The following is a 22,207-nucleotide window of genomic DNA, read 5'->3' on the forward strand; positions in this document are numbered from 1 at the left end:
TTTATATATCAAATAATAAAACAAAGTTATATCTTTAAAAACCATGTGTATGACACAGATTAAATAAATGCAATTTTGTATACTAAATACTAAAAACGTCATATCTTTAAAAAACCCGTGTATAATCGGTTGAATAAATCTACCAAATAAAAAAATTACTTCCTTAAAAACCTCATATATTACACGTGTTAAATAGATATAAAAAGAGTTATATCTTTAAAAACCATGTGTGTTACACAAATTAAATAAATGTAATTTTGTATATTAGATACTAAAGATGTCGTATCTTTAAAAATCTCATGTATAGTGGGGTTGAAAAATCTACCAAATAATAAAAAAAAATATATATCATTAAAACCCCGTGTATCACACGTGTTGAATAAATCTAATTTTACATAGCAAATGATAAATAGTTATATCTTTAAAAACTTCGTGTATTGCACGGGTTATATAAACATAACTTTGTATAGTAAATAATAAAAAATATATATTTTTAAAAACCCCGTGTTCTACACGAGTTTAATAAATATAATTTTGTATACCAAATAGGCAAATAATAGAAAAGTTATATTTTTAATAAATTTGGATAACAATTAATATAATTTATTATTTATATATTTAATATAAGATAAGTAGAAAAGAGAGGTATTTGTTTTAAAAATATATTAAATTAACAATTTAGATTTGAGGATAATATTTTATTAAAGTATAATAAGATTTAATATTAATTTATTTTTTATTTAATTAATACTAGTAGGGAACCTGCGCGTTGCGGTGGAGTCGACAACGTTGTACTTGTTTTCCGTTAATTCATCAATCGTTTTCCATACATTGTCCATACATAAGATTTCACAGACTTCAGTTTCTTTTGCCAGTTTCCAGCCTTAACTTGCCAACTGATAACTACATATTTTTATTTGACCCATTTATTCCCAAAATCAAATACTCTACTAAGCCTAATTTCATAGATAAATGAATTCAATCAATAATTCAACTAATGAAAAAAATACCGGATAAGCAATTAAGCTAATTAATTCACCATTGAGTGTACATGTCAAGAACAATAATTGTGAGCGGCATTACAAACGGCTACCTCGCTTAAATTTTCAAGCTCTTCCCTTAGAAGTCTCACAGCATTTTCTTGTTTATATTCCCAATTTTTTACAAGATAATCCAACTGTGATGACCCGTTTTCACTGTAACTCGTAATTCTTCTAACTGTTTAAAATCAACGATACTTGGTTCTTCAATGAAGACCAGATCATCTAACATATCGTCATGGACACCTGGCTTTTCCACACGCTGAACTTTCTTCCAGCTTCTCATCAATGTTTTCTGGCCACTTTGAGGATAACACTTCAACATGGTCATCATCATCTCATGCACAATTTTAAGACCACCAAAATGACCAAAAACTAGTATTCAGATCTGCAATTAGAAATATATGAAATCATGATCAATAAGTATACTAAAGAATACACAAGGCTTCAGAGAGTGTAGCGATTATAAGAATATCTGCCTATAACTATCCTAGCTATGTAGTCATATTTTGAAAAAAATAGTCATCATGAACCGAAAGTTATAGGTTGGCAGCCTTTTGTTTCAGTTCAAATTACAAGCCCATGAATCAGAAACATATGATGCTAGATTCACAAATGCTAACAGAAGAGTCTATAAACAAAGTGAATTATAATTCTTGAATTGAAATATCAAACTCACCAATGTATATTGTCTATCGACTTAACCCGAATAAGATAGATCCACACTGCTCAAACTTCTTGAAAGATGGCCAAACACAAATAATTACTCAAAAAAGAACTACTTATTGAAACCCATTTGACCTCCTTGTCATCCTATGTAACCTCTTTTTCTCTGCAGACCTGGACCTAGTGAATGAATAAAGAAAACAATTTGGTTAACTAAACTAATCATATAGAGAGAATGTGGACAAACAAACCATGTGAGGAGGAAATAAAAAACTATTGTGGGAAATAGTGGGGAACCCGTGCGTTGCAGCGGAGTCGACAATACGTGGCGGGAACGTGATACGCATCAGGCAACTTTACCTTCTAGCTATAACTACGAATCAAATCATTAAAACACTATTCATCATAAGAAAAAAAAGCACTATTCATCATAAGAAAAAGAAGCATTTGACGAACTATTATCGAGCAATATTCCAATCTTTTCACATGAAAGAACACTTGATAACATGTGGGTATCCAAGTAACGATTTATTGGTTCCACATGATATCTGAAAGATTCAAAAATGAAAAAATAATTTAAACAAGTGTGATTATATTATTATTATTATTATTATTATTATTATTATTATTATTATTATTATTATTATTATTATTATTATTATTATTACTATTATTATTATTATTATTATTATTATTATTATTATTATTATTATTATTATTGATCTACTAAGACTACTACTTACTATTAAAAAAGTTTAAACTTAGGTAGTTAAAAGCTCAAGGTTGGGCGCAAACCTCGCCTCTCCTCGCCTCGCCTGGGTGCCCCCTCACATGTCATTATTTTTCCCATAGACGCATCCACCATAGTTTTTCTAGTATCACTTGAAAATAGAGTGATAAGAGGGCATAAAAGAGAGCATGATCAAAAGTGAATTTGTAATTTATTCATTATTTTATTAAAGAGAAAATTCGTATTCGCGTATGAGTTCTTGATGTTCAATAAGACCATGTGTAGTGGTAAATCAATATAATGCCCCTACCATGGGGCGTTTTGCGACACGTGTCATCCCAGTCAGCATGGGACATTATAGCATAAAGTGGTGTAGTGGGGCATTATTCCAATAACGCCCATACAATGATTTCCCAATTATTTTTTTTTAATTTAAAACATAAAAAACTTCATTAATTTAAAATAAAAATTACACTACTTGAAAAAAAAAAAAAAAACCAACATAAAAAACAGAAAATAAAAATACAGAAAATTAAAAAACCTAAAAATATAAAGTTAAAAAAAACAAGAATAATTAGGAAAATAAAAAATTACCTTTACCTTTACCCCTTCTTTTGTTTTTTCCCCCACCAAAGGTCCCACCACCTACCCCTTCTTCTTCTTCCTTTCTTCTTCCACCTGCAACTTCAAAAAAACCATCATTCTCTTCTTCCTTTTCTTTTGTTTTTTTAAATAAAAGAACCACACAAATATTATACACACATGGCAAGCTTTCATTGGACAACCAACTCAACTTCCGGCGTTTTTTAAATAACGCCAAACCCATTTTTTTTCAAAAATAACGCCGGAAAACGCCGGCCGTAATGGAGGAGTGGGCGTTTCCGGGCGTTTTTTTGCAATTTTTTTTAAAATCACGCCCCAGTACACATGGTCTAATTACTTCAAAAGCACATACAAAAAGTGGCTGTGATTTCTACAATGAGATTAAGAGGAATAATAGTCATAAAGTTTAACCTTTGATAGCTATATCACATAAGCTGTCATAAATGTTTTTTTTTTTCAAACACTAACCTTATCAGGCTTCAAGGCAGAGAAGTAGCCTAGGTACTTCATGGTTGCAGGCTCTTAGCAGTGGACTTTGTCTTCTTGAGGGTATCTAAAACATGATATTACCTAAAAATCTGTAGCAGCAATTCATAGGTCCTCTGCTTCTTGGATCCTTTGTCGGCGTATATACATATACTATATTGTAGCAACAACTTTGGATTTGTGTGCTGGTATTGATTATTTGATTAATGACACTTTAAGTTGCTGATAATAAGTTTTTAACAATCTTTGCAAACAGGTTTTGCTTCTTATTATCTAATTATTTGCAATAAACTGATTATGGTTTACAAAAAGCTGCTCCCTTTTTGGTCTTTATATCTAGTAAATCCTTAAATAATCAGAATATGTTAAAACACTCAAACTTCTAATATGATTACTACAACATCAAACAACAAAAGCATAAACAAGCATTAGATTCTTAAGCCCACTTTACTACTAAGTGATTTTAAACATCAATATCACATCATCAAAAGAAAACCACAAGAACAAGTGATGCACAATAAACAAGAACATATACCAAAAGAATATATGCAAAAGTAAAACATGATCATAAACATGGAACAAGATACCTACTTGGAAATTCCCTCTTCTCAATAAATGAGTTGTGATGATGACTAATAAAGCAAGTATGTACACAAAGATTGAATAATTTTTACTTTAGAAAATAGATACAACAAAAGCTCTAATTTTTCACTTTAAAAATAGACAGAGCAAGAGCCCTAATTTTTTACTTTAAAAATAAGTATTATAGATACTTTAATGAATGACACGTGTCTAAAAGTTGATTTATTTTATTATAGTAGATAGATTTTATGTATAAATGGGATTTTTAGTTTAAAAACCTAATCTAAATGCTCTCAAACCTGAATTTTAGATTAAAAATATTATTTAATTGAGTAAGAAATAAGTTGTAAATAACTTTTAAATGATACATTTATATAAATAATGAAAATAAAATTCAAAAAGTACCAATGTGAATGCTCTTACTTAGTTGTCGACATTTTGGCAAAATATTTATTGTTAGCCCAGGGAAGACAAATATCCATTCACCTCCCAACTTCAAATTAATGGCATCTACTTCCTCCTCTACTACTGTTATGGCTTCTTCTTCTTCTAGTGACAAAGCTTGCAGCTATGATGTCTTTTTAAGCTTTAGAGGCGAAGATACTCGAAATTCATTTACTGATCATCTATACCATAAATTAGTTCAAGCAGGAATTTCTACCTTTAGAGATGATGAAGAAATCAACAGAGGTGAAGAACTGAAACCTGAAATTGAGAAAGCAATCAAAGCATCTAGGTCTTCAATAGTTGTATTATCAAACAACTATGCAACTTCAACTTGGTGCCTTGATGAGCTTGTGCTCATCCTCCAGCAAAGGAGGGAGTGCGGTCATATTGTTGTACCAGTTTTTTATCACGTCAAGCCCACAAATGTCAGGAATCACAAACAAAAGTTTGCCATCAAAGTCAAGACTGCTTCAAGGTGGACTGATCACAACGTAAATATGTGGAAGATGGCTCTTACGCAGGTTGCTGATTTGACCGGCTTGGAGCTCACAGGGTAAGCTTCTATGAGTTTCTTGAAGCATTTTGCCCCTGTATGTTGGTAAAAATAGGTAATGGGTGTATTGGTTTGGTTACAACATTTCTCAAGTCTAGAAAAAGAACTTTATTGACTTTATTTTATATATTCAGTATTTAATTGAATTTTCTTTTATTCTTTTTGAAAACTGGTTATAAATCTTGTTTTTTTCGGTTAACCAGTTCGCTTAATAACCTAATCGATTATATAGGTTAGGTTTTTTGGCATGCTTTAATCGGTTATTGATCTAAGCGGTTTTGACCAAGTCAACCAATATACCGGTTAACTGGTATATGCACCTCTACCTACATTTTCCATCTGTCTCCACTGTTAAGATTGAACTTAGCCAAATATAGCAGCCTTTTAGTTTTATCTCTGCTCAATTGGCGCCTTATTGTACCGCAGCCCAACACTTTTATAATTAGATTCGGAACTCAGAAGTGATCTACAAATCGGAAACCAAAAACTGATTTCAATTAAGCGTCTTATTCACCTTTTGGTTTGGTTTGAAGCTTATTGAATTCGGTTCGGTTTGAAAAATTACTGAATTTGGCTTTCGGCTCCACCTGAATTAAATCCCAACTCGAACAAACCGAACCGAATAACCCAAAACAGAACCGATGAATAACTCTTATTTGGAACTTCAGTTTTTTTTTTTTTTTCTGTAGTGTTTTTATTCAAAATATCAAAGAATCTCTATATCTCATCCAATGAGCATCTTAATTTTTCTTGAGTTTTTGCAGGCCTGAAACAAGCTTTTTGAAGGAAATTGTTGATATAATTTACACTAAGTTAGATCGTAGAGATGTTCATCTTCCACTCAATATAACGGGGATGACCACTCGTTATAAGGAGATCATATCCTGGTTAGATGAGTACAATCTTGAAATTTTAGCAATTTACGGCATGGGTGGAAGTGGCAAGACAACCCTAGCCAAATATATATATGACTCAAATCATAAAACTTTTGAATATGTGAGTTTTGTTGAAGACATTGGTAGCAGATGTAAAGGGCCACATGATTTACTTAAACTACAAGAACAACTGCTCAAAGATATTTTAGGGGGAAAAAAGAGAAAAATACCTAGTGTTTCTCGAGGTACATGCATGATTGAGGAAGCCTTGCAAACAAAGAGAAGTCTCATTGTTCTTGATGACATTGTTGATCATAAGCAGTTAGTTGCTCTTCTGGGAACCGGGAAGATTAATGCACAAAGCAAAATTATAATTACAACCAGGGAAAAGAATACAGATACCTGGTTTGACTATTCATATTGGAGGTGTCAGAAGTATGAAATGAGATTATTGAATGATGATGAATCACAAGAACTATTAAGTCGTCATGCATTTGGGTCCAAAATTCCCATGGCGGGCTTTGAGGAGCTTGTACTAGAAGCAGTACAATATTGTGAAGGAAATCCTCTAGCTCTTGAAGTTTTAGGCTCATCTCTATTCAAGAACAATACCATCTCACATTGGAGAAGTCAATTGAATTTATTGGAAAAAGATATAGATTCTAGACTTCATGGTGTACTTGTTAGGAGCTACATGTCATTGCCATATAACTCTGAAAAAGAGTTGTTTTTGCATATCGCTTGTTTCTTTATAGGCAAAGACATGGAATATGTGGTAAAGATATTGGAGCCTGATTACTCTGCAACATCTGGGATTAAAACCCTGATTGACAGATGTCTTCTTTCTGTTTCACCAAACAAAAAGCTCATGATGCACAGATTGCTTCAAGATATGGGGAAAAACATAGTCCGTCAAGAATCGATAAAATCCCCTGCAAAGCGTAGTAGAGTTTGGCTTAGTATAGACACTTATAAGATATTGAGCAAAGGAAAGGTAAGATGCTTCATATCATCTAACCATCCTTTTTTTTTTTTTTTTTGTCCTCCTATTTTATCTAACTTTCTCCTTCTAGGGTTCTAAAACGGTAGAAGGTTTAGCACTAGATATGCAAGTGCTGTTGGAAGAGAATATTGCAGCATTCAAGGTACGTAATTGAGAATAAGTAAAAAAAAAAAAAAAAAGGCTTTTTGCAAGCTCTTTCAGTCTATGTTATAACAAGAAGTTTCCATAGGGATGGATCGAATATGTCCACAAGGACCCATGAGTGTGTCAGACCTTACTAAGTCTCTCCATGCTAATTTTGCAGGCTTGGGAGCTTAAAACAGACTCACTTAGAAATATGGATAGACTAAAATTGCTCCAGCTAAATTTCGTGCAACTCAATGGATCCTATGAAAATATTTCTGAAGATTTAAGATGGCTCTGCTGGCTTGGATTCCATTTAAGAACCATACCCTCAGACTTATACATGGGAAACATGGTGGCTATAGATATGAGCTATAGTAACCTGCAAGTATTTGAACCCCCTATGGTAGTGAATCTATCTTCTTTCGTTGCTTCTTGTGTTTTAAGAAACTATACTTTACTCACTTAATTATTGTATGTATATAACTTATGCTGCAGGTTCTTCAGTCATTGCAGATTCTAAATCTTAAAGACTCACACAATCTATTTGAAATCCGCAACATATTCAAGATGCCTCGTCTTGAGACTTTAATTCTTTGGAACTGTTACAAATTGCATATTGTTTGTAAAACCATTGAAGGCCTTGGAAGTCTTGCAACATTGAACATGACAGGGTGTAAAAACCTATTCAATATGTTAGGAGCTTCTACTTCTGGTGGAGTTGTTACAAAACAACCTACTTTTTACTTCCCACTTTCATTACATCGGTTATTCCTCAAAGACTGCAATCTTGAGTGTACTGATTCTTTTTCTTCGAGTTTCAAAATTCAACCATATTTGCAGTACTTGAATTTAGGCAATAATCTATTTGAGTCCATTCCTTGCTACAATCATCTTCGGGTTCTTGATTTGAGTTTTTGCTCTAGACTGAAATGCCTTGTATGTCTCCCTAGAACACTTGCAGAACTGTATATATATTACTGTGTGTTACTAGAGAGAATAACTTTCGAATCACATAGATTCACTTTGCAAGAGTTCGGCTATGAAGGCTGTAATAGTTTGTATGAAATTGAAGGGTTTATCAAATTGGTATTAATAGCTAATCTAAATGAAAATGATTTGGGACACATGAAGTGGCTACGAGAATATAAGAATCACCAGGTGTGCCTTGTTGGTGAGGATGAGCTCACATTAGGCAGAAGTAGCCAAATCCAGGTTCGTTGTTTCTCTCTGAAAGAAAAACATATAGAATAAATGTACCTACCATCTGCTGCAAACTAATCATATAGAATGTTTGTGTGGCACAGATGTTGTTTGAATTTGGTATGATGAGCACATCTCTGCCGGATATAAAAGATCCCAACATAACACCTACGTATATATCAGAATCAAATTCTTTGTCCTTTGACGTTCCTTCGTGTCCCATAAATAAGACGCTTAAAGGAATTAATGTAACTTTTAAGTATGCAGTATCAGGTGATGATTGGGTATGGTTTTGTAAAGTCAGTACGAGCAATGGTGTTGTTGATATGATGTACAACCCTAAAGTCTTTGGCAAACCTGAATCTGGGAAAGTATGCATATGGTTAAGCTATTGGCCAATCGGGAATGTATTGCACATGGGAGACACAGTTAGCGTGTCTATTATTGTGATGAGCGGATTGGAGGTACATGAATGTGGTGTGAGTCTTGTGTACTGTGATCATGAAACCTTGGAAAATAACTTGGGATGGGCCGAAATCGTTGGAGTAGATCTGACGGAATTTGAATTAAGCACAGGAGCTTACTATCTTTGTCGGCGTGATTTTTTCTCGTTAATGGAGGTTGGTAGATTGACTCCTGATTGGTTTAGGATTTTAGTTGGTGATACCATTGACTACACTGGTATGTCCTTGGATCTTGTAAAGCTAATTGTTCATGTTTGTAGTTAAATAAATAAATCTATGCTGAAAATAGAGACATTTTATCATATCTTTATTTTTTATTTATGCTACAGAGGTAAGAGGATGGAGAAAGACAGGTCGGCCAAAACAGGTGACTGATCCATCATTTACAGAGTTGAAAGCTATTAGATGTATCATGGATGGTCCTGAGTTGGTAAGTTTGCTCTGTAATATTGCTACTTTGTATCTACTTTTAACACAAATAAGATGAGGGGCCAAAATAGTTGTAATTTACCTGGTGTAAGATGGATAGGACCTTTGTGATTTAGGGTAAGTTTTTTAAGTTTAATAGACTATTTTCTCCTTAGAATGTTATACTACCTGACATTCATGATGTTATCTTGGTTTAGATTAGTAAACGCTAATGTGGGTTTTGGTGTTTATTATAAACAAATAGGAGGACGTTTACAAGATTGCAGAGATGTCCAAATCATCTATTGTTGTTGATAAAACTGTGTCATTCACATCAAGCTTGCTTGAGGGGGGAGTTCAATCTTGCACTAGATCTGTTTTAATTGATAAAGCAATGGAGGTAATTGAATATTTAGTTTATTACATACATACATACACACACACACACACACATACATACATATACATATAGGGGGCCGCTAAAATGAAAACCACCCTCAGTTAAGAGAACCACGAGAACCACTTTCTAACCATTAGATCTTCAAGATGGATGGATGAGATTAAAAGTAATAAAAACTATTATAAAATTCTTTTTGTCTTATTATGTTTTTAATATTTTATTGTTAAAGGGTATTTAAGTAAATTTGCTTTTTTTGTCTTATTATATATATTATTTTTTATTACCTTTTTTGTCTTATTGCATTAATTATTTTTTATTAAAAATCAGTTTTTTTTTATTAAAGCGTATTTTGAAATCAGATTTTTTGATAATTTTTTTTCAATATTGTTTAAAAAAAGTTTTTAAGAGCCATTTTTATGCCCCGTTTTTTACGCGCGTATTTTTACTGCCTGTGTTACGCCCTGTTTTTACGCTCCGTTTTTCCGCGCCGTTTTTTTGCGACCGGCTTTTTACGCGCCGTTTTTTACGTTTTACGTTAAAAAGTTTTTACATAAAAGTTTACGTTTTACGTTTGCGTTAAAAAGTTTACATTTTACGTTTTACGTTAAAAAGTTTTACGTTCTACATAAAAGTTTACGTTTTACGTTAAAAAGTTTCACGTTTTAGATAGTACGTTTTTACAATTTACATAAAAAAGTTTTACGTATTACGTTTTTACACGAAAATGTTTTACGTTTTTACGTTTTACAATTTGCGTAAGTTTTACGTTAAATTTTTAAAGTTTTATGTTTTACGTTTTACGTAAAAATTTTAAAAGTTTTACGTTAAATTTTTTACGTTTTACGTTTTAAGTTTTACAATTTGCGTAAGTTTTACGTTTTACGTTAAATTTTAAAGTTTTACGTTTTATGTAAAATTTTTAAAGTTTTACGTTAAAATTTTACGGTTTTAAACTTTTTTTTACGAGAAAATTTTTTACGGGTTTAAACTTTTTTTACAAAAACAATTTTTTTTACGGTTTTAAACTTTTTTCCCGAAAACCAAAAATTTTTTAACAACAAAACAAATTTATTTTTTACAAAAAACAAAATTTTTTATGCCGAACATCATTTTACGCCCGGGATTCCGATTTCGGGTTTACCAAAAACATTCTTTTTACAAAAATCTTTTACGGGTTGTGAAAAAAACATATTTTACGAAAACAAAAAAACTTTTACGCCAAAACATCTTTTTACGCCCCCGACCCCCGATTTCGTGTTTACGAAATTTGAGAATCTTAACAAAAAATCGCGACTCAGTAGGTGTCTCAGATAAGTTGGTTGAACTTATCATCATCATCTGAAAAAAAAAAAAACGAACAACAAAAATCAAAACAAATGTGTGGATTTTGTAAAAAAACGGGGTTTGGCTCAAAGTTTCCGATAGTCAAGGCTGCAAGAGTGGGGTTGCGGTTTCAAAAACCTACCATCCGCCATCCTTGCCGCGCCATCGTCATTAATTGTCGGAAAAATGGGTTCGAACTATCACTGCCAAACGACATAAAAATACTCGTTGCCTGGTCCGCTAAAAAAGTGGTAGACAACCTCATGCAAATTCTACAACTTTTCGATCGGCACCACGGGGCACCATCGGCACCGCTTTGCAAATCGGTCACCTGTAAAAACACACCGGAAAACTCAATTGCAGTTATCACAAAAATACCACAGAATCAAGAATACAAATCAATAGAATCAAGAAACACAAATCAACCCCCCCCCCCCTCCCAAAACAAAATCAACCCCCATCTCCCTTCACTCGAAACCCCCAAAACACACAAACGACCAAAAAACCCCCACCCCCACCGCCACCAACCCCAACGCCACCACCACCAACACCCGTCACCCACCTCTGCCAAAACACCACCGCCAGCAACTTATTAACCGCCAAATGACATCACCACAACATCCCTCAAACCTTCATCACAAAAAATCCCCAAAAAAGCTCAAATAAAAAGACAGAGAGAAGCAGATCTTTGTGATAAAGAGAGAGAGTGAGAAAACATATCTTTGGTGACGGATGCGGCGGCGGAGGGGTAGTTGTGGAGACGGCGGAGAGGAAGGGAGGCCGGAGATGTTGAGCCGATGACTTTATCCCCAAAACACCTAGGTTTCCCGGTAAAAAGCAATCATCGATCAACCACTCCACCACTGACGGTATCAGCTGAAAACAGGGGGGTTGCTCTTGCGTCGTCGATCAACCACCTCCAACCACCGTCGATCAACTACCTCCACCCAGCTCTCTATCACATAACCATCACATAAAAAACGTCACAGAGAACATCGCCGGAGGGGTGGTCTGGTTTTTTAATAGATGAACTACTTCAAGAGAGAGAGATGAGGGTTTTTGAAGAGATGAACTATTTCAAGAGAGAGAAAGAGAGTCTAAACAAAATAAATAAAGAGATAGAGACTGAATTTGGAAATGACATATATGTCAAATTACCAAAATAACCTTATGTGTTTAAAATAATAGTGTATACGTGGCTTAAACTGATTGGTGGAGAGTGGTTCTCCCGGTTTTTGCAACTGAAGGTTTGGTTTCTATTTTAGCGGCTCCCTATATATATAGGTTAAGGTTCATTTGAGAACCACCTTTATTGTGAGAACCGCGAGAACTAATGTGAACACAAAATAAAATCTAAAAAAAACAAAAAAACATTCAATTTTATATATATATATATATATATTTTTAAAATTGCTATATTTCGTTACTTAAAAAAACTTTTTTTTGAGTAACAGTTATCCATGCACATGTGCATATGTATCATTACTTCGACAAATTCCGTGATACATTATCAATAATAGACAATTGCACTTTAATTTACAATACAGTCCGTAATACACTACTTTTTACATTACCAATATTCAAAATGCACATGTGCATCATTATGTATAACCATGATATAACGTGTTTTGGTACAAAAAGTTTGTGATTTTGATTTTGAATGGAGAAGTAGGCCCATATACATGTTTTTTTGTTAGTTATATCTAGTGGTTGATGGTTTGGTTATAGTTGTCAATTTATGATGTAATATGTTGATTGGATGGTATAAATGTTGTTTACATACATGTAATAAAGTGAAAATATTTGTAATGGTATTGTATTATGGATGGTATGAGGTAATGGTATTGTATTATGGATGGTAGGAGGTAATGGTAGTGTATTATGGATGGTATGATAGATGAAAGGAAAAGTGTATTCAAAGTAGTGTACCAAAACACCTTATTTCATGTTGATACATATAGATTCACATGTGCGTTTCTAATATAGGTAATGTAAAAGTAGTGTATTACATATGGTAGTGTAAATGAAAGTGCAATTGTCTAATATTTGTAATGAATTACGGAATTTGTCAAAGAAATGAAAAAAATGCACATGTGCGTGCATGTTTGTGTATTATGGATGGAATGATAGATGAAAGAGAAGGTGTATTCAAAGTAGCGCACCAAAACACCTTATTTCATGTTGATACATATAGATGCACAAGTATTATCAATGTAATTTAGTAGTTTACTTCATAAAAATTGGTATATCCAATCCAATACCCAAATAAAAGAGTAAACTGCCATTTTGGTCCCTAAGGTTTGATCACTTTTGTCACTTTAGTCCAAAACTAACCTTTTGCATCTGGGTCCCTGTGGTTTCAATTTTCATTTTAGTCCAAAAATGAAATCAGGTTACATTTGTCTTATAAAATATGCTATTTTGTCCTTTTTCTTACGGGCAAAATGACCATTTTAAGCATTAATATATATATATATATATATATATATATATATATATATATATATATATATATATATATATATATATATATATATATATATATATATATATATATATATATATATATATATATATAATAACCACAAAACTCTGCACCCCTCTGTTTCTCTTTCTCTCTAATCAACATTTTGATTGCTCTGTACAATGAGAAATCCCTGAACTTGAATAATCTTGAACCCAAATCAAACAATGATTTCTATAGAATTCTCACTAACATTCTTCCCCTTCAACTCTCACCCAAAACACACTGCAGTTTCCCACTACCATTGCTCTTGCTCTGTTATAACCTGCAGAAACCTTGATCCCAACGCAAACCCTAACAGCAAAAGCTCTTCAAATATCAAACTTTCCACCAATCTAAACTCAACCCAGTTGCAAACCCACAATTATAAAGAAACCCATTTCATCAAACTGCTTAACAAATCCTGTAAAGCAGGAAAATATGAAGAATCACTCAATTTTCTAGAGGCTATGGTCGGTAGGGGTACAAGCCTGATGTGATCCTTTGTACGAAACTTATTAAGGGTTTGTTTAACTCCAAGTTGAGGTTCACCACAACCCTATTCTCTGAAATCGGAGGTATAGATGTCCGTATACCATCCCTTGCTTCTCCCTGACGTTGAGCAGCATGTGGGTTGTTACAATTTGGGGGGCGGATTTGATTGCAAGGGTTAGACGCTGGCTTATTAATGTGCGTATTTCCATGCTGAGAACCCAAAGTAGGGAAATCCAAAGGGTTAAGGGGCAGCGAAGGGTCAGGAGGTTGATTTGGGGAGAAATTGTGAGAAGAAAGCTCACAATCTAATGGAATCATGGACGAAAAGATGAAGATTTAGGGTTAGGGTTTTGAGTGTTCTTGTTGCTGAAGAAGATGAGATGATAATATAAATGGATTATTTAATTTTATTATTTTAATTAACAAAAATTAAAATGACTATTTGCCCCTGAGGAAAAGGACAAAATAGCAGGATTTTATAAGATAAATATGATTTGATTTGATTTCACTTTTGGACCAAAATGGCAATAAAACTGAAACCACAGAGACCCAGATGCAAAAGGTTTGAGTTTTAGACTAAAGTGTTAAAATGACCAAACCTTAGGGGACTAAAATGCCAGGTTACTCCAAATAAAAAGTTCAAATGAGACACAACTCAAAAGCTTTTGTCTTTTTCCCTATCCATCGTCACCATCACACGTTCACACCTCAACCTGCAACCAAAGATATATTAAACTAAACTATCTAAACCCCTAAAAATATCTCAATCCTCCACTTGCCAACAACAAAAAAAGGTCGTATTATTGGCACACTTGACGCCTTAAATCGACACCCTCAATACGCATCGTATAGGCCTATACGATGCGTATTACTTTTTCAATTTCCAATAAAGACTAATGTGTCAGATTTTGTCTATTTGACTAGACCTATACGGGTCGTATAGGCCTATACGGGTCGTATTGGTTAAGGTTTTTTTTTACACATTTTGTTTATGGTTTTAACAAAGTTTTCTAAAAAAATATTTATTTTTTTAAAAACTTCCTTAACTTTTTTTAAGAATACCATGTACAATGTAGTATAGTATAGATGATGTATAGGTCATGTATGAGCATGGATCGTATTGGTTAAGTCTTTTTTTACAATTTTTTTTATACATTTGTTTAAGGTTTTAACAATTTTTTCTAAAAAATATTTATTTTTTTAAAAAAAACTTCCTTAATTTTTTTAGAATATCATGTGTAATGTAGTATAGTATAGATGATGTATAGGTCCTGTATGAGCACGGGTCGTATTGGTTAGGCCTTTTTTTACAGTTTTTTTATACATTTGTTTATGCTTTTAACAAAGTTTTCTAAAAAATATTTATTTTTTAAATAAAAAATTCTTTAATTTTTTTTCAAAATATCATGTACAATGTAATATAGTTCAGATGAGGTATAGGTCCTGTATGAGCATATATAGGTGTAGTAAATGTCCCGTATGTATTTTTTTTTAATTTTTTTTTAAATACCATGTACAACGTGTAATCCAGAGGTCGGTCTCGGGTGGGCATAAGATCCGTTGGCCCTATTATCGGATCTGTGAGTCCATGGAAGATGTGATTAAGGTAAGCGTGTCGTAAAGTTGCATCTTTTAGAGAGAGACCTTTAAAATATGCTAAAATACGTCGAAATACGTTAAAATATGCCGAAATACGTTAAAATACTCTAAACTACGCTAAAATAGGTCAAAAATACGCTAAAATATGCGAAAATACCCTAAAATACTCTAAAGTACGCTAAAGTATGTCAAAATACGCTAAAATACTCTAAAGTTCGCTAAAATATGCGAAAATACGCTAAAATACTCTATAATACGCAAAAATACGTTAAAATACGCTAAAATACATGAAAATATGCTAAAATACGTTGCAATACACTAAAGAATGTCAAATTACGATAAAATACGTTAAAATACGTTAAAATACGCCGAAATACGTTAAAATACGTTAAAATAACCTAAAAATAGGTTAAAATAAGCTAAAATACATCAGAATACGCTCAAATATGTCAAAATACTGTAAAATACGCAACAATACGATAAAATACGTCAAAATACGCAAAAAATACGTCAAAATACGCAAGTAATGATATTTCCACGCGCGTATACATATAACACAGCACTATACAATACAATTGGTTTTCAAACAAAACTGTACGTTTTCATAGAATACGATAATCGCACGCAACCGAACGTCACCGAAACGACGCATGTTGAAGGTATACGTCATAAAATGACAAAATATGTGATACATGTTTACGCGTCGAACCGAGGAAAACATGATAAAAACAAATTTTCTGATTATGCCATACACGATCGTATAGGCCTATGTTGTATCGTAAAGTAGATTAATACGCATCGTATAGGCTTATACGATGCGTATTAACCTCTGAATTTCTCAAAAATACCCCTGAATTTATCAAAAAAACAAGGGTATTTCGGTAATTTCAGAGATATAATACGCATCGTACAGGTTTATACGATGCGTATCAGATGGTTCGATACGATGCATATGGCCCTATACGCATCGTATTGATTCAAAATTCATGTTTTTTTTTCTGTTTTATAAAGTATAAAAAATGTTTTATATCTTAGTTCTTTTCTAAATGTTTCACTTGTAAGTCGAAATTAAAAAAGGTGTAGTATATAATACGGTTATAACATAGATAGTATAGTATGATAAACATGTACCAAACATATACGCATGATAAATTTTTAAAAATGTTTTTTGTTTAAAAAAATAAAAGAATTCTTTTATTAAACTTTGTTAAAACTATGATTAAATGTTTATAAAAATATGTAAAAAATGTAGCATATAATACGGTTATAACATAGATAGTATAGTATAATAAACATGTACCAAACCTATACGACATGATAAATTTTTAAAAATGTTTTTCTTTTAAATAAAAGAATTCTTCTTTTAACTTTGTTAAAACTATGATTAAATATATACAAAAATTTGTAAAAAAAAAAAACCCAAAGCAATACGACCCGTATAGGCCTATACGATGCGTATTGAAAAAAAGTCAGCCGCCAGACAAGAACTGACACATGCAGATTTGACTTTTGACTTTTGAACCAATACATATCGTATAGGCCTGTACGATGCGTATTGAAAAAGTAAGGTGTGTAGATTCTCCCAAAAAAATCTTATACTCATACACCCCCCCTCCCATAGTTGTCGATAGCGAGTTGTCGATAGCGAATGGCGACAAATAGCGACGGCTATTTTATAAATAGCAATTGCACTAGAAAAAGAATTTTGAAAATTTTTATATGTATATTACATCAAAAAACCCTTGGATATATGCTTTTTTACATGTATATTTAACAAAAACCTATAAATTCAGCTATTGTATAGCTATATCTAATTGCTATTTACATAAAAAAAACAATCGCTATCATCGCTATTTGTGGCTATGACCCATATAGCGACACTACGTCACATGGCTACATAGCGCGCTATAGCGATCGCTATAGCCGCTATTAACAACTATGCCCCCTCCTCAAAATCTTTCAATTTCTTGAAAAAGCAGCCGCCTTTATTCTCTCAATCTGTTTCTTTACAATTTTTATACATTATCCTGCACATAAGGAGGTTGTTTCAAGGATCTTCAGTGATCAGATGTTGTGTTGCAGTTGATCTTGAGTTTAAAGTTTTGATCTTGATCTTGACCCTTCAGGAAATGGATCGGTCCATGGTGCCGGGTATGGATCTACCGATCATGCATGATAGTGACCGGTATGATTTGGTTAAAGATATTGGGGCTGGGAACTTTGGAGTTGCTAGGCTTATGAGAGATAAACGGACCAAAGAACTTGTTGTTGTTAAGTATATTGAAAGAGGCCAAAAGGTTGGTTAGAAAGAGTTGTGTTCTTGATTTTTTTTTTTTTTTTTTTTTTGTAGATGTTGGTTTGATTGATGATATACTATTGTTGGTCTTGAAATTGAATCTTGATGGGTTTTGGGAAGTTTTATTTATTTATTATTATTATTATTATTATTAAATTTTTTTTTTTGGGATCTTTACTATTTATGTTGGGTGAATTGGGCTCGAATTTAATTATAGTCAAACTACATTTGTCCATGTTTAAATTTGGAAACAGATAGGAAATTGGGGCAAAATCAAAGTTGTATGATGAAACTTGGGATTTTTGTATTCTCTAGTGCCTACTACTAATATGTTAGGTTATTGTGACAATTTGGATTATGCTAATTATAGGAAGTTTTAAGGTTAAGCTAATCATGGGATTTTTTGGGCAAGTGTTTTTGTTTTAGCTTTTAAGGATTATGCTAATTATGGAAAGCTTTAACCGAAGGTTATCCCAAACCCCTTTTGGCAATTTACTCTTGTTTTGTTCACTAATCTTGGCCGTCGTATGGTTTGATCAACCAAACACTAGTTGTCATCTAGGAGCCTATATGAATATTGATCGAAGATTATTATAATTTGATTTTAAGGTAATTGTTTCCCAGATGTTGGTAGTAATTCTAAGATCGTAGCATGACATGGAATACATACAAGCGCCTCCGTGTTCTAGATCACTTCAAGAGTACAATTATATAAACATTGTATTGGTTATACAATTAGGTTTTGATGAGGTGGCGTTTGTCTGCAGATGGACGAGAATGTTCAAAGGGAAATCATCAAACACAGGTCTCTTAGACATCCTAACATAGTTAGGTTCAGAGAGGTTTGTTCGTTGTTTTCTTTCGCTTTTGGTCGTATATCATGATGTTTAATAGTCAATCGGGCTGTTATTCGAATCTTGTATTTCATTGCAGCTCATATTGACACCGACCCATTTGGCGATTGTGATGGAATATGCATCTGGGGGCGAATTATTTGATAGAATTTGCGATGCAGGGCGCTTCAATGAGGATGAGGTCCTTTTTTTGTTTATTTGCTTGCTGTTTTTATGTTCTGAAAATGATTACTTGTGTTCATTTTTCACAGGCCCGGTTCTTCTTTCAACAACTTATATCTGGTGTCAGCTACTGTCACTCTATGGTTGTTGAAACTTCAATCTTCTTATTTTTCTTGTTTTTGTACATCTCTTACGTTTTGGCTGATAATTGTTTGCCCTTTATCTGTTGTTTGAAGCAAGTTTGTCACCGCGATTTGAAGCTAGAGAACACTTGGTTGGATGGAAGCCCGGCTCCCCGTTTGAAGATTTGTGATTTCGGTTACTCCAAAGTAACTTTCTTGACAACTCAGAAATGTTATGTTTTCCAAATATTTGGTCAAAATTCATATATTTTCTTTCTGTGTTGCATTGCAGTCCTCAGTGCTGCATTCACAGCCAAAATCGACAGTCGGTAAACCAGCATACATAGCTCCTGAAGTGTTGCTCAAGCAAGAATATGATGGAAAGGTTAATTCATCTATCTGCATGTTTTTTATATTCATGAATCATAAAGACGTCGGGTCAAATTCTTGATTTCTTGACGTGTGATTGTTTAAAGTTTCAAACCTCAGCTTTACATTTTCTTTTTTTTCAGATTGCAGATGTGTGGTCATGTGGGGTTACATTATACATCATGCTCGTTGGTGGCTACCCGTTTGAAGACCCTAACGAACCAAAAGATTTTCGCAAGACGATTCATGTATGGTGTAGGCATATTTATATTTACAATTCCTTTTAATGCTAAAATGTGATTTTTTTTTTTGTTTGTGATCTACAGAGAATTCTTCATGTTCAGTATTCTATTCCAAAAAACATTCAGATATCCCCTGAATGTCGGCACCTCATCTCAAGAATGTTTGTGGCAGACCCTGCACAGGTTTAGTCATACAAACAGTTGACCTTTAATCGAGTGGTACTATGTGCTAACGCTGTTGTACATTTTATCAGAGAATCACCATGGATGAGATAAAGAAGCATGATTGGTTTCTAAAGAACCACCCTGCTAACCTCATGGATGAAGATAAGACGATGAGCAACCAGTTTGAAGAGCCGATGCAGAGTGTGGACACAATCATGCAGATTATATCTGAAGCCACCATTCCACCTGCAGGCCTCTATGATCTTGATATGATGGATGATGATGATCTTGATGACTTCGACTCTGACCCTGATGAACTTGATTTCGATAGCAGTGATGAGCATGGTTTAAAAAAACGTTCGAGGGGTCGGTTTTGAGGTGCGCCTCGAGGCAAAACGGGAAGAAACCGTTTTTGAGGCGTCGCCTCGGTGGTTAATTTTATACGTACGCCTCATTTGGTCTGAGGCGGTCGTATCTGGTAGAGGCGTACGTTTCTGATGGAAGAGGGAGAATTAGGGTTTTATCCTTTGGAGATGACGACTGTATAAACAATTGATGCTTACCAGGTGTGGTGTTGAACAACAAACACAGCAGATGGACATGTAGCATGGATTGGATGATCCGAAAGAAACAAAGTATATGAAGATGACGGCTGTATAAACAGTTAGGTTTCTTATGGTAGATGGAGTTTGGAGATAACGATTAGGTTTTTAGATGTAAAACACGCATGCTCTGAGTTTTATAAAAAAGTGGGCTCTTTCAAACTTGGGCTCATTCTTAAAACATGGGCTCTCCTAAAAATAAGGAAATTTTACTTAGCCCAATGAATTCTTGAAGTATTTATTGGAATTTTGAAGTACTATTTGTTGTGAAACAACAACCTACTAGCCTTATAGCAAACAATAAGAGAAAGAGATGTATGGAGAAAGAGATTGATATTTCATTGATATGTATGATTTACAATGAGATACAATAGTGGTATATATAGGTGTACAAAACTTGCTGAGAAAGCTAATCTATTTTTGGTGTTGATAACCACATTAATAATAAATATATTCATAACACTCCCCCTTGGTTATCAACATAATACGCTTGATGCTACCTCGTTAAAAACCTTGCTAGGAAAACCCGGTCGGACAAAACCATAGCTAAGGGAAAAAGAGTGCAGCGTGTAATGCGCATTAGTTCCCCCTGATACTTCTAGATCAGGTACGTTGCCTCATTAAAAACCTTACTAAGAAAACTCAATGGGACAAAACTTAGTCAAGGGAAAAAGAGTGCAACTTAAATAAGTTTCCCCTCATTTTAACATGTATCCTTTAAGTGACGTATGCCCATCTCTCTTTGAAAGTTGATCAAAGATTTTGTAGTCAATGAGTTGTCGCTCGATCCCTTAATGTGCAATCTTTTATGTTGAGCAATGTTGTATAATCTTCTAACAAGACTTTAGGTGCCTCCTTCCAAAAAAATATCATATGTCCAGGCCTGTGTTTAGTTACATTCCTGCATCTACAAGACTAACCAAGCTTGTTTTGATGGGTTAGTAAAATATAATCAAATATCGTTTATACCTGAAATATTTCTTTGAACTTGTTCCAATGTCTCTTCGCTTGATAAAGGTTATATCATGACAATAAACTTAAGTGAAAGATATTATAACCATACATAGCTAGCAAAACATATTAATGCACATATGCATTTACCGATGGTACTTCTAGAATGAAAATCTCTACTTCGGTAGTAGATGATCATAGGCATTTCTTATAACAAGTGACTTAACAACCTTTAACATAATTTAAGGTTCAACTATGTCCATACTAAAATATCCCAACATCATCTTCTAGATGTACTTGAGGGATTGATAAAATATAATTACATATATACTCGAACTACAGTTCGAGTAATAGTTAGACCGTGCCAATGTCTTTCAAAAATTCTCCCTCTAAAAGCTCGACAGTTTCTCTCGATGATGCCTGGACATCATCACTGTAAACTGCGATTATATTGAACTTTTAGGAGAGGACTTTTGATAAAGATGGATGATATTATCAAACTCATATTGCTCTTTGTGACAACTCGAACTTTAGACTTACTTTGTGTAACGATACGTGTTTACGAGAACGTTATTAATCGAACGAATACTTGGTATGTTATGTTTATGTGCATTATGTGTGTATGTATGTTGTGTGTACACGAACCCAAACCACACACTAAAACCCGATCGCACAAGGCTAACCGGTCACACGAGCCCATTTGGGCCACACCTTGAAATCGGACCCCATTTGATAACCGAGTTGGGCTCGGCCCACTCCCCACTCGCAAACACCAAAACCAAGGGTAAGGGTTTGATCCTCATTGTTGTTACAATTTTCATAACACACACAAACCCTATTTGCTCTCTATCTCTCTCTCTCGGCTTGCTTAGGACCCGACGGCACAAGACCATCCGATCCTCCTCTTGTTCGGATCACCCTTCTTCACTCGTAATCGGTTA

The 22,207-nt window shown here is 33.7% G+C and overlaps 1 protein-coding gene and 1 long non-coding RNA gene across 4 annotated transcripts; one reads left to right on the forward strand and one right to left on the reverse strand.

Moving 5' to 3' along the window:
* Positions 1–943: 943 nt before the first annotated feature.
* LOC110941281 lies at positions 944–4,178 on the reverse strand. 2 transcript variants are annotated; one of them, XR_004893874.1, is made up of 4 exons: positions 3,508–4,178; positions 3,031–3,114; positions 1,720–1,886; positions 944–1,428 (listed from the first exon to the last, which is right to left on the reverse strand). It is a non-coding gene; the product is annotated as an uncharacterized LOC110941281 (long non-coding RNA). The 2 variants fall into 2 exon arrangements; XR_002593977.2 differs by lacking the exons at positions 3,031–3,114; positions 3,508–4,178 and adding an exon at positions 2,502–2,815 and having other exon boundaries at positions 1,720–2,079.
* On the forward strand, positions 4,172–20,770 carry LOC110941279 (disease resistance protein RUN1-like). Of its 2 annotated transcripts, XM_022182899.2 has the most exons (17): positions 4,172–5,107; positions 5,872–6,976; positions 7,056–7,127; positions 7,290–7,514; positions 7,607–8,323; positions 8,416–8,992; positions 9,105–9,205; positions 9,449–9,583; positions 17,630–17,800; positions 18,567–18,641; positions 18,733–18,834; positions 18,905–18,958; positions 19,052–19,144; positions 19,230–19,322; positions 19,450–19,554; positions 19,633–19,731; positions 19,803–20,770. In XM_022182899.2, the coding sequence occupies exons 1-17, from the start codon at positions 4,521–4,523 to the stop codon at positions 20,088–20,090; spliced, it is 4,599 nt and encodes a 1,532-aa protein (XP_022038591.2). In that variant the 5' UTR covers positions 4,172–4,520; the 3' UTR covers positions 20,091–20,770. The 2 variants fall into 2 exon arrangements, with proteins under 2 accessions (XP_022038591.2, XP_035846401.1); XM_035990508.1 differs by lacking the exon at positions 17,630–17,800.
* Positions 20,771–22,207: the final 1,437 nt, after the last annotated feature.

The sequence above is a fragment of the Helianthus annuus genome, chromosome 5, assembly GCF_002127325.2.
Source record: "Helianthus annuus cultivar XRQ/B chromosome 5, HanXRQr2.0-SUNRISE, whole genome shotgun sequence".
NCBI lineage: Eukaryota > Viridiplantae > Streptophyta > Magnoliopsida > Asterales > Asteraceae > Helianthus > Helianthus annuus.